At 37.0% G+C, this 14,973-nt stretch overlaps 2 protein-coding genes across 2 annotated transcripts; one reads left to right on the top strand and one right to left on the bottom strand.

Annotated features, from left to right (window-relative positions):
- Positions 1 to 851: 851 nt before the first annotated feature.
- LOC137710646 (serine/threonine-protein kinase AtPK1/AtPK6-like) lies at positions 852 to 3,624 on the top strand. Its single transcript, XM_068449726.1, has 6 exons — positions 852 to 1,598; positions 2,078 to 2,160; positions 2,255 to 2,375; positions 2,487 to 2,660; positions 2,828 to 2,935; positions 3,034 to 3,624. Exons 1-6 carry the CDS (start codon positions 960 to 962, stop codon positions 3,316 to 3,318), a joined length of 1,410 nt encoding a protein of 469 aa, XP_068305827.1. The 5' UTR covers positions 852 to 959; the 3' UTR covers positions 3,319 to 3,624.
- A 2,519-nt stretch (positions 3,625 to 6,143) lies between these two features.
- Positions 6,144 to 8,195, bottom strand: LOC137710439 (transcription factor MYB1R1-like). The gene is made up of 3 exons (XM_068449460.1): positions 7,779 to 8,195; positions 7,250 to 7,458; positions 6,144 to 6,753 (listed from the first exon to the last, which is right to left on the bottom strand). The coding sequence occupies exons 1-3, from the start codon at positions 8,038 to 8,040 to the stop codon at positions 6,322 to 6,324; spliced, it is 903 nt and encodes a 300-aa protein (XP_068305561.1). The 5' UTR covers positions 8,041 to 8,195; the 3' UTR covers positions 6,144 to 6,321.
- Positions 8,196 to 14,973: the final 6,778 nt, after the last annotated feature.

Below are 14,973 nucleotides of genomic sequence, written 5' to 3'. Positions count from 1 at the left end.
TAATCAATTTCTTGATTTTATTAAACATTTTTATTCTTTAATTTTTTTGTAACAATTATGAGATTAAGAGCAACTTAGCAATGAATTCCTTACAAATCTATAACTTACAAGAGCATTTTCAAATGAGATGTCAAAACTGCCACATAAACATACAACAATAAAAATGGTAGCAAAACCCCATCCAACCAAGCCTTTTGGTTTCTTACGTAGAGTTGAGTCAATTGAAGGCAAAATCTTTTGCTGTCATTTTTACCAACAACTGTCAAATTGGTTTAATAATTTTTTAATAGATGTGATGTTATATTCATAATAAATGTTGTTGTGTATTCCAAGTATTTGATTGATTTTCTCAATAATTAAACTGACAAAGAGATGAAAAAAAATTATAGAATGACGTTTTGTTAAACATATTGGGTGGAGCAAAAATTGTATAAAATATTAAATTACCACATAAACCATCAAATATCATTTTAAAGTTTTACATATGAGATTTCTTTCGGAAATAGTCCCAAGTAAACATCTATTTCCAAACTCAATTATAAATAATTTAATTTTTAAAAATGACTTATAAGAAACAGGTTCACCATCACAACACATGACAATAACAGATTCACCACCACAACATATGACGGTGAACCTATTCTACGTAAGTGACTTCTGTTTTTGGATTAAGGTCCGACCCGAACCGAATTCATTCTTTTACATGTCTAATCAAATTTGTGTCGTTTGCAACTCAACGTTTCGATACGTTTCGAAGTGAGACATCGATGTCGTCGAGGGTAAACGACGTGTCGGTAATAAATACCAATTGCCGCGCCGCCAAAAACGAGTCAACGTCTTCTTCCTTTCAATGAGCTGACATCCTTACACACTCAGCTCATCTCTCTCTCTCTCTCTCTCTCTCTCTTCCGCTGTTCAACGATGTAGAAGCAGAGAGAGAGAGCGCTCGCTGAAGAACCATGGTGACGTCATCTCGGAAGAAAACGCTCCACTCCCTGCTGGCCGCGAAGCTCAGCAGCCTCACAATCCCGCCGTCCTCCTCCCCCTCCTCCTCATCCGCACCTCAAGACTTCGACTTTAACGAAATCTTCGGCCCCACAGCCACCACCCCCAACGACTCATCAACCTCCGCCGCCGCCTCATTCCCGCCTCCGCCTCTAGTCATCCACAACCGCTCTCACTCCTTCGTGGGCCCCTCGCCGCGCTTCACTCCCACTCCCTCCTCCCTTCCCTTCACCTCCGACTTCCTCGATTCCCAGAGCGATGACGACGAATCGGAAACCCCAATCGGAACTGAGAATCGGAATGGTGGGGAATCAGAGAAGACCGAGCTCGGAGCTCGGAAGTTCGGGCCTGCGGATTTTGAGATGCTGAGAGTTGTGGGTCAGGGCGCGTTTGGGAAGGTCTTTCAAGTGAGAAAGAAGAGCGACGGCGACAGTAACGGCGGCGGTGACGGCGGTGATGGGCTTTTTGCCATGAAGGTTATGAGGAAGGACACAATCATAAAGAAGAACCATGTTGATTACATGAAAGCTGAGAGAGATATTCTCACTAAGGTTGTGCACCCCTTCATTGTTCAGCTCCGCTACTCTTTCCAGGTACTATTTCTTAAATTTTCATTTTCTTTTAGTTAATTTTATTGAATTTAATTTGAAAATTGATAGAAAAAACTTGCTGGGTTTTCAACACTCGGTCTTTTTGGCCTCGTTTGGTGTCTCGGATTGGATTGGATAACTGGTATATTGAAGGAAGAAATGGATGCAACTTCCATATTTTGTCCCAGCTTATTGTAATAGATGTATTACTCGTTAAGGAAACTTATCCCTTCGAATCCCGAAAAAATGGTAGAATTGTAAGGGAACTTATATTGAATCTAGTGAGTTGTCTAATCGATCCAATGGACGCCAAACGAGGCCTTTGTGTACGAAAGATCCTGTCTTTACTTTCCTTTCGAAATTAGATGTTAGAAAATTTGTGTGACTGTTTGATTGCTTGCCCTGTGAACCATTTTATGTGAATTTCGTTGTGGATAGTTGTAGGCTCTTAAGATCGTGTATGTTTTGTATTGACTTTGCAGACCAACTCTAAGCTTTATTTGATCATGGATTTTATAAACGGAGGGCATCTCTTCTTTCATCTATACCGGCAGGGAATCTTCAGGTAATTTGTGTTTGAATTGCTTGAAAATTGCTTTACTCTCGCTTTATGTTTTTCTATGGTTTGATTTCAACTTTCTTGGATGTTTGTTGAGTAGCGAGGATCAGGCGAGATTTTATACTGCTGAGATAGTGTCTGCTGTTGCACATCTTCACAAGTGCGGGATTGTCCATCGGGACCTTAAACCTGAGAATGTTCTTGTGGATTCTGATGGGCACGTAATGACCATGCTTGTTTACTCACTCTTGTCATAGGAACATGCATCGTATTCAGATGTCCTTTTCTTGCTCAGACATCTACTTTTCCTCAAATTGGTACCTGCGATGCAGGTCATGCTAACTGATTTTGGGCTAGCAAAGGAAATTGACGAAGCCAGCAGATCGAATTCAATGTGTGGCACCACAGAGTACATGGCTCCGGAAATTTTGCAGTCTAAAGGCCATAACAAAGATGCGGATTGGTGGAGCATCGGTATCCTTTTGTATGAGATGCTAAAAGGGCAGGTAAACTTGTAATTTCCCTAGCAGATAGCTTGATGTTGAATATCAACGTTGGAAAGCAACGTTGACGTTCAAAATTGTGTTGTTTCATGGGTATGTTTATCGGCAAACTAGAAGCTTGTCGAACTCTTGTCTGCCTGCTCAAAATTTGTTTTGCTGCTTTACTGCAGCCACCATTTACACACGCAAACAGAAAGAAACTTCAGGAGAGAATCATCAAAGAGAAAGTTAAACTCCCGTCGTATCTAACCAGCGAAGCTCACTCTCTGCTGAAAGGAGTAAGTACATGCTTCCATATCATCTTTTCTCCCCTTTCATTTCCATTTTGTCAGATGAACAACTAGATACAAGGGAATATCTCTCCTTCAATTTGCAGTTGCTACAAAAGGATCCGTCACAGAGGTTAGGTAACGGGCCGAACGGAGGGGATAACGTCAAAAGCCATAAGTGGTTTCGATCAATCAACTGGAAGAAGTTGGAGGCCAGAGAAGTGCTCCCAAAGTTCAAACCGGATGTGAGCGGAAAAGACTGCACGGCCAACTTTGACCGGTGCTGGACTACAATGCCTCTGGAAGACTCACCCGCTCCCACACCAACTGCGGGTCAGCATTTCCAGGGGTACACTTACGTGGCACCTAACCCGTGGCTTTCGTCGGTATAAATTTAGCTGAAGGCTCAGCTGGAAAGCAGAAAACTGGAAGAGTGAAAGGAACAGGAAGGAAAACTAGATGAAGTGAAGATCATCTTCCAAATTGTTCTCCATGTAACGGTGAAAGTTTGAATTTAGACACATTTTGTTCCATTTTCAATATATAATTTCATGTCCAATGTATTAATACAAATTAAGGAGTCTTTAGTTTGAGGAAAGAAGTGTCGCTTTAACGGAATGTACTTGGAACATAAGACGGTACAACTCGTGGCATAATATTAGTGGAGGAAAATGAAAAAATATAACCTTAGTGGAACATATTAACCATGTCATTTACTTGTATTGTAACATGTATTATATCTTGTGTTCCATGTGCACAAATATTTCTCGACCCTTGATTTGATATCAAGGGTGGAGAATAAATATGTGTGCTTTTACTATTTTAATTTCAACTCTTGATATCAAATTTTATGGTGGATGATCGTGTATCTTTGTCACAATGAATCCATTTTTTTATTGGAATATTCACACTCCATTTTTACCTCTCACGCTTGTTAATTTTTTACCATCAATCTTCTTAATACATTCAATTTGATGGTCGAAAAGTGAGAGGGATGTGTGAGAAGTAAAAATGAGTGTAGCATTACTTTTTCAACCCGAAAAAAATAAAATTTTATTTATCAGTATTGTGAATTCATAATGATCATTATCAAAATAATCCTTTGCCAAACTTGAAAATGCTTCTTGAAAAGCACCAACAAGTGCTTTTAAAATCCAAGAGCACTTTAGTTATTTTCAGCCATCCAAACTAAGCTTTCCACATCCCATTCAAAAAGTGGCGGTGAAGCAACCATTTTTGTGCCTAATTAATCACCCAATCCATCTAGTGCCAAAAGCCGACCAAAGTCATAAAAGTTGACACCTTGAAACCCATATAGCCATTCCGATAAGCCATCCACCAATGTCGTCACGTACACGTTTCTATATTATAATGTGCCTACAACAACCATGATCCATTATTGAGGGCCTTGCCACATTCTGCCCACGATAACGAAAATAAATTTGTCCATCCACAATAAATAAAGGATAAAAAACCCCTTCGTGTTTAAAATTTCTTTAATATACTCGATATTTTTACAGAGAAAGATATGAAAAATAGGAGTGAAGTCTAAATTTGATCCCATATCGGAGAAACTTTTAAATCTTGGCTAAAATTGAAAGATTTTGTTGATATCTTTAATATATCGGTTAAATATCGACAAACTGTCATATGACATGCCTAAAGTTCCATTTTAATTTTCATGTTTTTGAGAAAATTTCCATCATTTCCATTGACGGCAACCAATATTGATATATCCACTTATAATTTCACAAATTTGCATAACAATATTTCTACCGATACCATTTTATATACTAGCTATAATAGCAGTATCCCAAGCCAATGTGATGGAACGTGACAATGTTCCAAGCCAATGTTACATTGTTGTATGGAGAAGAAGACCGTGTTGTTTCACTGGTCCCTAAAGGCCATCTTCAACTGAAGGGTCTAGAGGGCCAGAGGGTTGAAAATAGTCTTCAACCGAGTGCTAGGCCAAAAGGCTCGTGGGCCCCACATGACAAAAAAGGCCAAAGGGCCAATTGGGTAGCCTAACCCAGCCAGCCCTGTGCTAGACCACAAATTTGAATGCAACGGCTAGCTGACGGCAGCTAGCCGTTATATTTGATTTTTTTTTTTTTTACAAAATTAAAGAAAAAATTCTATTTTTTTTCCTATAACTTCCTAAGCCATTAAACAACATTAAATAACATTAAGTTGTTGCAGTTTTTAAATTTAAGTTGTTTTTAAATTTAGAGTAAACTGCCAATATACCCCCTAAACTATCACCTAACTTTCGATTCCCCCCTGAACTTTTTAATTGAAAAATTAAGGACTCAAACTAATTTTTTTGGCCGATTTACCCCTGCGGCTAATTTTTCATTCATTACATCCAAATTTCTGTTAAATGGAAGCAAACGCATAACAAATGTGGGTAGTTTGGTGGCTTTATTCTTTAAAATAATTGAAAACCTTAGATTTCTAAAATATAAACCTATGCAAATATGTGTGATTCTATAACTTTTGTGTCTAAGAGTCTAGTGAAGTGATGCTTTTGTCTACAAAGGAGAGTTACGTGGTGTTCACATGATAAGAGTTAAACGTTAATTTGGATCAAATCTATGAAAAACTAACCGTAAGGAGAAATTGGCCAAAAAAAATTAGTTTAAGTCCATAATTTTCCAATTAAAAAGTTCATGGGGGAAATCAAAAGTTGCGTGATAGTTCAGGAGGTAAATTGGCAGTTTAGCCTTGAATTTAAGTTGTAGTTTTTAAATTTAAATAATAAATTATGTTTGGCCCCATGACCCTCGGTTGAAGATGGTAAGAAATATAGTTTTGAACTGTTCATTAAAATACTAATTTATTGAAGGATCAGAGGACTAAAATGAACCATCTGGCCCTCCTTCGATTAGAGATGGCCTAATTACCATAAGGAGAAGTTAAGACACACCGAAGTTTTTGGACGTGTTGTATCACTGGTCCAAAACGCTATGATGACATCCACATGGGGTGCGGAAGGGGTATTTTCCCTAGAAGGAAGCGCTATAATGACCACTACGTACGTTGTGTTCTCTTCGATCTTATCCCTGATTGCTTTTTCTCCGGAACCCAAATTGATACTTTTACCCCTCTACGAGGGACACTAGTGAATTTAGACCAGGCCCCAGCAAGGGGGGACCAGCACATCAGTAATCCAAATGAAACAAGAAGAAAAGCAAAAATCTGAGAAAGAACAGCAGAAAAACAACACTAACAGGACATAACATTATCTTCAAGGGTCTGTACAACAAACTAAAACAAATTCGGTCACCTTAATTTACCTCGCCTTCTCTCTAAACCCGTTGTCGAATTTTTCAGAGAATTTTCATCTTACCGATTTGCTCTAAATTATAAACCATTCCCACATACCGACACTCTTAAGCGACGCTGATCACGCCATCCCCATTGCTGAATCCGGACATTGTCTGGAAAGCCGAATGCCTTGATGACGGTTCCCTTGAGTCCATTGACAAGGAGAGGTTGAGAGTGAGAGTTGATGTGTCCATTGTTGAGGTCGCGTTTAGATCAGACATTGCGGTGGCATGAGGGGCCGAATGAAGGGCAACTGGACGGACGAGCTTAGCCGAAGCACTATTCTCGTGATTTGCTTGTCGTAGAGCTAGATTTTCCGTAGGATTCTCCATGGCAACTGGCAAGACAGCTGGACCTACAGTCATTGGAAAATTTGGCACCATTGGAAATCCACTGGCGTTGCGAGGGTCGGATAGTGGCGGAGGAGGCAATGGATGCGACTGAGATGCGTTATCTTGAAGATGTACTTGCTCTTCATCCATTGGAGTTGGAGAGACCTAACACAAAAGCAAAAGATAATATCATGATAAGCCAACTTCTTCCTTCCGGTGGTTGCGAAAAAACAACGAAAAGAATTGATTAGACAACCGAAATTATAACATCCACTCAGCAGGATAACGAATCTACAATTTGACTTTTTGTTCAGCTTTAAAACAATGCTGAAACAATCAAAACACATAGGATTGTTCATCAGATTTGATTTGGATTTCTTAACTTTCTCGAGCTAGTAAAAGCAATCCAGATCTTGAACATATATCATCAAAACGTAAATAATCTTACGCTCACTCTCATCGGCTAGGAGATCGCATCGAAATTTCAGAAATTGCATACATATTTCATTCACTAAAGCACTTATAAAACTAGATCCACCAATTCAAATGACTGTAAAACAACTACTTTTAAGATCCATGTAAACATATTAAGCTCCAACAAAATTCAAAATACATGAAATGGATTGAGTTCTATAGGAACTATCGGGAATTTAATTGTTACCGTATCGGTGGTGATGTCAAAGAGGCTAGATCTGCGGCGCCGGCGATTGTGGTTGTTCCGGCGCAGAAAGTACTTCTGTGCGTGGCTGGCAACCTGAGTCGGGGTGCGAGTCTTCACGAAGTTTCTTGAGATCCCTCTCCAATCTCCTTTCCCTACTTTCTGCAATCCAAGCAAGAAAAGCTTGTGCTCTTCCTCCGTCCATGGAACCCCTGATCACAACAACAAACAATAAATACACATTTTCCAACAAAAATTAACTAAATTCAAACGAAATTTCTTCTTTTACCGATATCGAATATGAACAATTCACACAGAAAAACAGAATTAGCGATTTGATTAATTTAGAATTAGAACGTGAAAAATTCGCAAAAGATTCAAATTTGTAAACGATGACCAAAACATTGTTCAAATTTGTTCCATTTCTTGATCAACTGAATACAATAAACATAATTAAGCGAATGATTTAAGGATTTTTAAATAAATGATCGGAGATTATCAAGGGGAGAGAGAGAGAGAGTGAGTGACTGACCTCGCTTGCGTTCGCGCTCGCGATTCGCTCCAGAATTGTGGACGACGTCATTCTCGGAAGTGTAACCGGGCGCCGCGTCATCCTTTCCGGCGGCGGTGCCGTTATTGCCGTTGTTGGAGGCGGCCTCCTGAGGCTGCTCGTACTGCGAGAGATTGTTCAAACTGACGCTCTTCCTCATGGAATCGACCACCACGCGCACGCCGAACAGCATGAATTCTCCGGCGCCCGCGGGCTCGACGGTGGAGCACGTGCCGGACGACATCTTCACCGACCGCGACTACGCCGACGTTTCGGATTGATCAGTCTCTGTTTCTTCCTCGACGACGATTGATCTGAGGCCGTACGATTCGGATGGAGCGAATGATAAAAAAGATTGGAGCGCGAGGGCTCTGCAGGTCGGTTTGTACATATATATACGTGGGAGACGACAAGGTTGAAGCGGCACCATGTGATGGATCGTCGAACGGACGGCGTGTGAAGGCTGTAAAGTTTCGGGATTCGCGTCAGATGCTAACATGTGATGGAAATGTATTTAGTCCTTACATGACGGTGTGTGTTCGAACCTCATCAGTAACTAATCTCTAATTTAACAAAATTTATCTTTGACCCAAAAAAAAAAGAAAAAAAAAGATGAGTTTTGTTTTGTTTGTTAATTAATTGAAAAAGAACTATTTGCATTAAATTCCGAGTATGCTTACACTTGTTATATTTTTTATAAAAATTATTATTGATACTTCAAAAAAAAAATTATTTTTCGTTCTGAATTTTTTGTATCTTTATAAAGAAAAACACATTGGAGATGAGTGTAAGATGAGATTTTTAGAAGTCGACTGGTAGAATAAGGTCCCAGGCCTCCCGACCAACTAGGATGGGACTTAAGATGTCTTCAGCCTTGCACAGAGTGTTAATAATCGTTCATTTTTTTTCATATCACATTTGTACAATCTCTTTAATAGATATAAAATCCATTAACACGTGTGAGTTTTATTTTTATTAAAGAAATGATACAAATATAATATAAAAAATATGGTATGACTAACATTTCTTTTAAAATCATTATTTTTCCAACATAAGTTAATGTCGTTTCATGACGTGTTTATTTATAAATAATTGGTATTCGAGTTGGATGGTGCTACATACAATCATACATCAAATTCATACATTACATTTGTGCTATAAATAATGTGTCACTTTCTACACCATGTAAATTTTTATTACAATGATTAATCAAATTTCAACTTGAATTAAAGTAAACTTTGATTGGTGACACATTTTTTGGTGCAAAAATTTAATGTGTTTAGCATCATTCATTCGAGTTACATGTTTACCTACATAAAATAGATATTTGAGTTATTTTATTTTGATTTCATTTTTCTTAAAAGGGACCAGCCGATGACTTGGCCACGGTATTCAACACTTTCGAGGGTCAGGAAGACTCATATAGGTATTTCAACCTTCCTATATCCACTATCATCGTGAAATCCACTAATGCTATGAATCGAACTTAGAACGTACTCTGTGAAATACGAGCCTAAAATTATTAATAGACCAAATTATATAAAAGAAATAGAATTGTTTAGCATTTATCCAACGATGTTAAAATTCCCAAAATGGGAGTTGGTATAGCAAACAAGATATATGGAATTGGTCAAAACTATTAACAAATGTTCGAGACGCTTCCAACACAGAAAGAAACAAAACTTAGTCACATGAAACACGAGGACAGTTGTCCGTCTAAATATTGCCCTTCAAGTAATAAATGCAAGTTCTTAATATTTATGGATACAATAAACGGGTTAAATGAGTTTAAATAATTCAAATAACTATATGCTTTTATCCTTCGCTAATTACCATCTCAATCTTCTGTCAACGTAACAAAATTCTAGCTACGCCACCTGATATTGTTGCGAGTTGTACTTAGTTAAGATGTAAATAGTAATATGTTGTCTCATATTGATAAAGTGCATATGTAATACCAATTGTAACTCCTATATATACTTCACTTTGGAGATTAATGAATATACAAGAAATTTCCAAATATTGTTATATATATTTTTGGTATATACCATATAAGTTAATATTTTTTTATGTATCGTCTTAAAACGTGTATATTTTTTATCACGATTTCTGCTAACAATTATGGGAGGTATTTGTTGGATCCAATTCTGCACACAGCAAAGGAATGAACCAGCGAGAACAAAGACCAAGAAAGATCGTAAAACCAAGCACCGGGGAGTTTGATTTAAGGAGTAGGCACTTCGACGATCAAGTCAGTAAATGAGGGAAATAAGTGGAATGGATGTCAAGTGAATTGAGAGAGTTCAGAATATCCAACCCTTTATGAGACGGACTGTACAATCTCGTTAGGACTCTAACGGTGGAGTGGTTCTAAGGTACTTGTTGAGAATCGTAAAGTTTTGAGATCTTATTGTAAGGGCATGAAGTATGGTCTCACAATATTATATTCATGCTAATAGATGGAAGGGATGTGACAACCAAATGTTGCTATTGGTGATAAACTTGAACACAAAGATTCCACATTTCATTGGAATTTTTTTCCACAATCCAAATCATCCATACCATATGAGTTACCCTAGCTACTAGCTAGCTTGTTTAAAAATAGAAAGAGTTAGAAGGAATATAAACATTACTAGAGAGAGTCAATATTGAGACCCACTCAACCACCAACTCATGTTGTCCCTAAAAGAATCAAAAGATGAAGAGCATCCCACATGGTTTATGGCATTTCACAAAATATTATATGCTATCTGCACTCCTTTCCTTATCCAGTCAAAACCCAACTTGTCATCCACAAAACCCAACTTGTCATCCAAAACTAGACCCCAAACTAATGCACAACATTTTCTTTTTCAAGAGGCAGTCGAAATGATATGTGTTTTAATCGTTAAATTTGATTTCAACCGTTGTTTAGATTCATTTATTTGGCGTGTCATTCTATTCTTTAAACTTATCTCTCTTCAAAACCCTAGCTTTTCGTAATACATGGAAAGGATTATAGATTTTAATCATAGCGCCATTGAAACCCTAGCTTCGCGTGTTGTAGTTTATCTTCTACGGTTTTGCTTCTGCGATTCTGATTATAAAAAATTAAACTCTAGCTTCGCGTGTTTTGTTTAATTTAATTTAATAGCATCACCCAACGTGACACCCCACTTTCCAAATCTTAAATTGGTTGCAAATTGCAATTAGTTATTGATAAAACCAGCTCAATGCTAATCTTTATGCTTATGGTAGTTATCAATCTCTGATTATTTTTGTTATTTATTTTGGATGCATTATAAGTTAAATTATTAAGAGATGCTATATGGACCGTCAGTTCGAATATTCGCTTTTTGTCCACTGAAAAAAAGAGGTAGATTTTATTTCGTTATCCCTTAAGCGTACACTTTCTTATATATATATATATATATATATATATATTTATATATCATACGTCTTGTGAAGTCACTCGTTAATGTATTTATACGAAGCGAACGTCTATATTTTAGATCTTCCTTTAAAAGATCATTTTACAAAAAGTCATGCAAATCTGAAATTATATGAATTAAAGGTTTAGATTTATTTGTAGAACCGTATTCGTTCATTTTCTTCACTACAAATGAACATCTTAGTGGTTTTGAATTTGTGTAATTTTTTGCAAGATGATCTATGAACGATGTTTTAAAAATAGACGGATCAAATCATTAAAATACATTAGAAATAAGATCCACAAACACAAGTGTCAGATGTTAAGTAGAAAAAATGATGCCACGTATCCGCGCTATGCATATAATATATAGGTATGTATGTATAGATAAACTAATCACTTTTATGGTGGGGTAATGGTGCTTATGTGAGCAGCTAAGATAACACCAAAGATAAGGTTTTTGTGGGCCTCCATCATGCATTGCTGCGCTCTATCTTCTTCTTGACCTCATTTGATGATAAAGTTTGATTCCACACATGCACTTAAATGGTGCTCAATGCCTTCCTTATCTATCTACTTTCTATATATGTTTTAAGTCAATTTCTGGTAACCATTGTCTATGAACATTGCACACCAAATTAATCTGTACTGGATTCGAAGAATTGCCTCTAGCAATTTCGTCAAATACAATTTATGTGTACACATGTTTATAGAAAAGAAACCAAGTTGCAGATCTTTTAGCTTTATTTGGAGCAGATAGTTATGCTTATTACTGATGGTCTCCGGCTCTAGATTTTGTAGCCTCTACCCATGCTTGTGAGTTTCGTTTTATCCTTATTATCGTTATCTCTTTGAAGGTTTTGACACAGTCCCCTGCTTGTATTTTTATTTTTATTTTTATATTTTTTTGTTTACTTTCATTATTATCCATAAATTTTGGTGGAGGGGGGGGGGGGGGACGGGCAGGGGTTTCTAGGTGTAACAGTCCGTACTCCTTCGAGAGAGAGTAGATGTCTCGCCCACGACTATTGCCAAAGAACTAATCTCTCGCCTGATTTTTCTCCATTTGAAAAAAGAAAAGAAAAAGGCTGATATTCATAGTACAAAAATGTTATTCTTACAATCTACTTGTATCATCATTTGTCATATCTCTCTAATAAGGATGAACCTCACATACGTTGGTGGATCTTATCTCTATTAGAGAGATAATATAAATAATGGTACAACTCGATGGTAAGCGTACCACTACTCTACATAGTATGCATTGTTGTATGACCGAATATCTCTTTCACGCGTCATTGGAACTCCTACTTTTGTTTTCTATTTATATTACCAGAGATGGTAGAGTGTAAGACTTGAACTTCTACCATTGGTTGGAATAAAAAGCCTTCACCAAAACTACTAATTTTGGAATAAAAGGGCAAATGGGTAAAAAGCCAGATATCAAGTGATGGATCCCATGAAAGAATGCACTTCCAATGGAAGCACATGTCTCTACCTCTAAACTTGGACATATATTTTTGACTTGACGGAGACAAGCGTGCTTGAATCTAAATCTGTTTTTGATTTTGTTATTCGCATCGATATGGAAGTGTCCCTTTTTTCTAGGTACTTCATCACTTCAACCTTTGAGATTTTTTATAGATCTCACACTTTGGGCCTATAGATCGAGCAATCTGAAATGTTTAAGAGAAAAATATCTAAGCGTTGAAGTGAGATATTATGTGTGAGGTCGACCAATAAGATAGATTGATAAAGATCGTATAATTTAAAATTAAACGGTCTGAATTGCTCGATCTTCGATATCTGGAGTTTGAGATTCGAAGAGAATCTCAATCCCAGGCAAGGAGGTACTACTTTGCATTTGGACGGTGTGATATTTCTTGACTTTTTTTTTCTTTATGCGAAGAATCATTTGGTATCTTTGTGTTCCCACGAGTGTTTTCTTAGTCTTTAAGAAAATGATGGAGCATCAAGAGAAATAAGTCACTTTTACACCGCACTATGTGATTTGCTTATTTGAAAGTTGATAAGAGATCATGAATATGAAATGGAACGGCGCACCATGTGATTTGCTTATTTGAAAGTGCTGTTAAGATAAAACGTTTTAACATGTTTGAAATAAAAAGTAATTTTGATTTAAAGAAAAATGAAAATACTTCGAAGTGCTTTCAATAAACAATTCAAATACTAATACAAATGTGCATTTTTAAAACTTTCGATGTGCGAACTTTTAGTAAATCGCTTTTGAGCCAAAGTGCCTTTTAAAAAAGCATTTCAAACAGGCCCCAGAAATAGATACATGAATAATAGTCCTACTTAAGATAAAAAAACACAATAATTCGCAATGTAACAAAATCTAATTACACATCAAAAGGAAAACTAAAGAAGCAAATACTTTTTTGTGGCTTAATTTCTTCAACTTTCTCCAAGCCTGGTTGCATATCTCGACAGCAACGTATACCTACACCTCTAGTTTTTTTGAACCCTAACAAGGAAATTCATGAACCTTGGGGAAAGAAAACACATACAAAGCCCCATGTGTGTTGTATATACGTGTGTGTAGAACTTCAATCATCCAAATCGTGTATTTTTTAAGTTATACTTTATAGAATTGAATTTTTACAAGGTTGATCTATGAATCGAAACTTACAAGAAAGATGATTCGGATCGTAGAAGTTCGATGTGATGTAGACCTCACAACTAATTTTCATTCCCTTAAATACTCTGTACGTGAATCTCCCAAAGCCATCGTATAACAGCTATGATTCCACCAGCGACCCTTGAGCTCAACACTCTTGGAATCTCCCAGAAAAAAAAATTGGGGTGGGTTTTTCGGTTGTATTGAGGTAAGAGCATCCTCAATGGGCGCTTTATTCTCCATGAGGCTACCATATTTCAAGCCTTAGTGAGAAATTTTATCCCTAATGAGTCGGAAAATAGGGCTAGATCCATCACTTGGGCTAGCAACTTCCTTTCTTGAGTAGCATAAAATTGAGCTACATCTAACCCCAAAAACTAGTGGGTCCCACTAAAAAAGTAGCAACCTAGGTGAGCAAAATTCTATCACTCTCACTCTACTTGCGAATACACTTATACTCTTCTTTTATTCTTCTTTTAATTCTTGTTTCTTACATATTTTTCTTGCAATTTTGCTAATTAATTTTGAGAAAATTGTAGCAATGGTTGCTCAACTTTAACTAAATTGGAACAATGGTCTCTCAACTAAAAATCCATGACTAGTGGTCCCTTAACTCATCAAAACGTGCAGTTATGGTCGTTTTTGTCAACTTTGTCATGACTCATGTTGGAATGATCATTGCTACAATTGAGTTAAAGTTGAGGGACCATTGCTCTAATTGGGTTAAGGTTGAGGGATAATTTCTCCTATTGGATTAAAGTTGAGCAACCATTGCTACAATTTTTTTCATTTCATTTTTCGTATTTTCCCCTTGATTCAGCCTATATGTGTGGCAAGTGACTTTGGTTGACGAAAATGACCATAGCTGCACGTTTTGATGAGTTAAGGGACCATTGGTCATGGATTTTTTTTGGTTAAGGGATAATCGCTCCAATTGGGTTAAAGTTGAGGGACCATTGCTACAATTTCCTCCTAAAATTTCAAATTGATTTAACGTTCAAGGTATTAGTGGGTGAAATTTTCAAATATTTTTTTTCAAATATATGATAGTAACTTCCAAATGGTGCTAGGTAAATTGTTGTATTGTACGTGAAAATCAAATTATTTCAGAGGGCCAAGCAGATGTT

Source organism: Pyrus communis, chromosome 12 (genome assembly GCF_963583255.1).
Source record: "Pyrus communis chromosome 12, drPyrComm1.1, whole genome shotgun sequence".
Classification (NCBI taxonomy): domain Eukaryota; kingdom Viridiplantae; phylum Streptophyta; class Magnoliopsida; order Rosales; family Rosaceae; genus Pyrus; species Pyrus communis.
The sequence above is the reverse complement of the archived record's forward strand: the minus strand, read 5'-3'. Positions and strand labels throughout refer to the sequence as shown.

Excerpts from the sequence above, each read along its gene's own strand:
- LOC137710646 (XM_068449726.1), top strand. The coding sequence starts at position 960 with ATGGTGACGTCATCTCGGAAGAAAACGCTCCACTCCCTGCTGGCCGCG. Across the intron at positions 1,599-2,077 it reads AGCTCCGCTACTCTTTCCAG|ACCAACTCTAAGCTTTATTT; the intron begins GTACTATTTCTT and ends TTGACTTTGCAG. Across the intron at positions 2,376-2,486 it reads TTGTGGATTCTGATGGGCAC|GTCATGCTAACTGATTTTGG; the intron begins GTAATGACCATG and ends CCTGCGATGCAG.
- LOC137710439 (XM_068449460.1), bottom strand. The coding sequence starts at position 8,040 with ATGTCGTCCGGCACGTGCTCCACCGTCGAGCCCGCGGGCGCCGGAGAA. Across the intron at positions 7,459-7,778 it reads CGAGCGCGAACGCAAGCGAG|GGGTTCCATGGACGGAGGAA; the intron begins GTCAGTCACTCA and ends TGTTGTGATCAG. Across the intron at positions 6,754-7,249 it reads TTGACATCACCACCGATACG|GTCTCTCCAACTCCAATGGA; the intron begins GTAACAATTAAA and ends CTTTTGTGTTAG.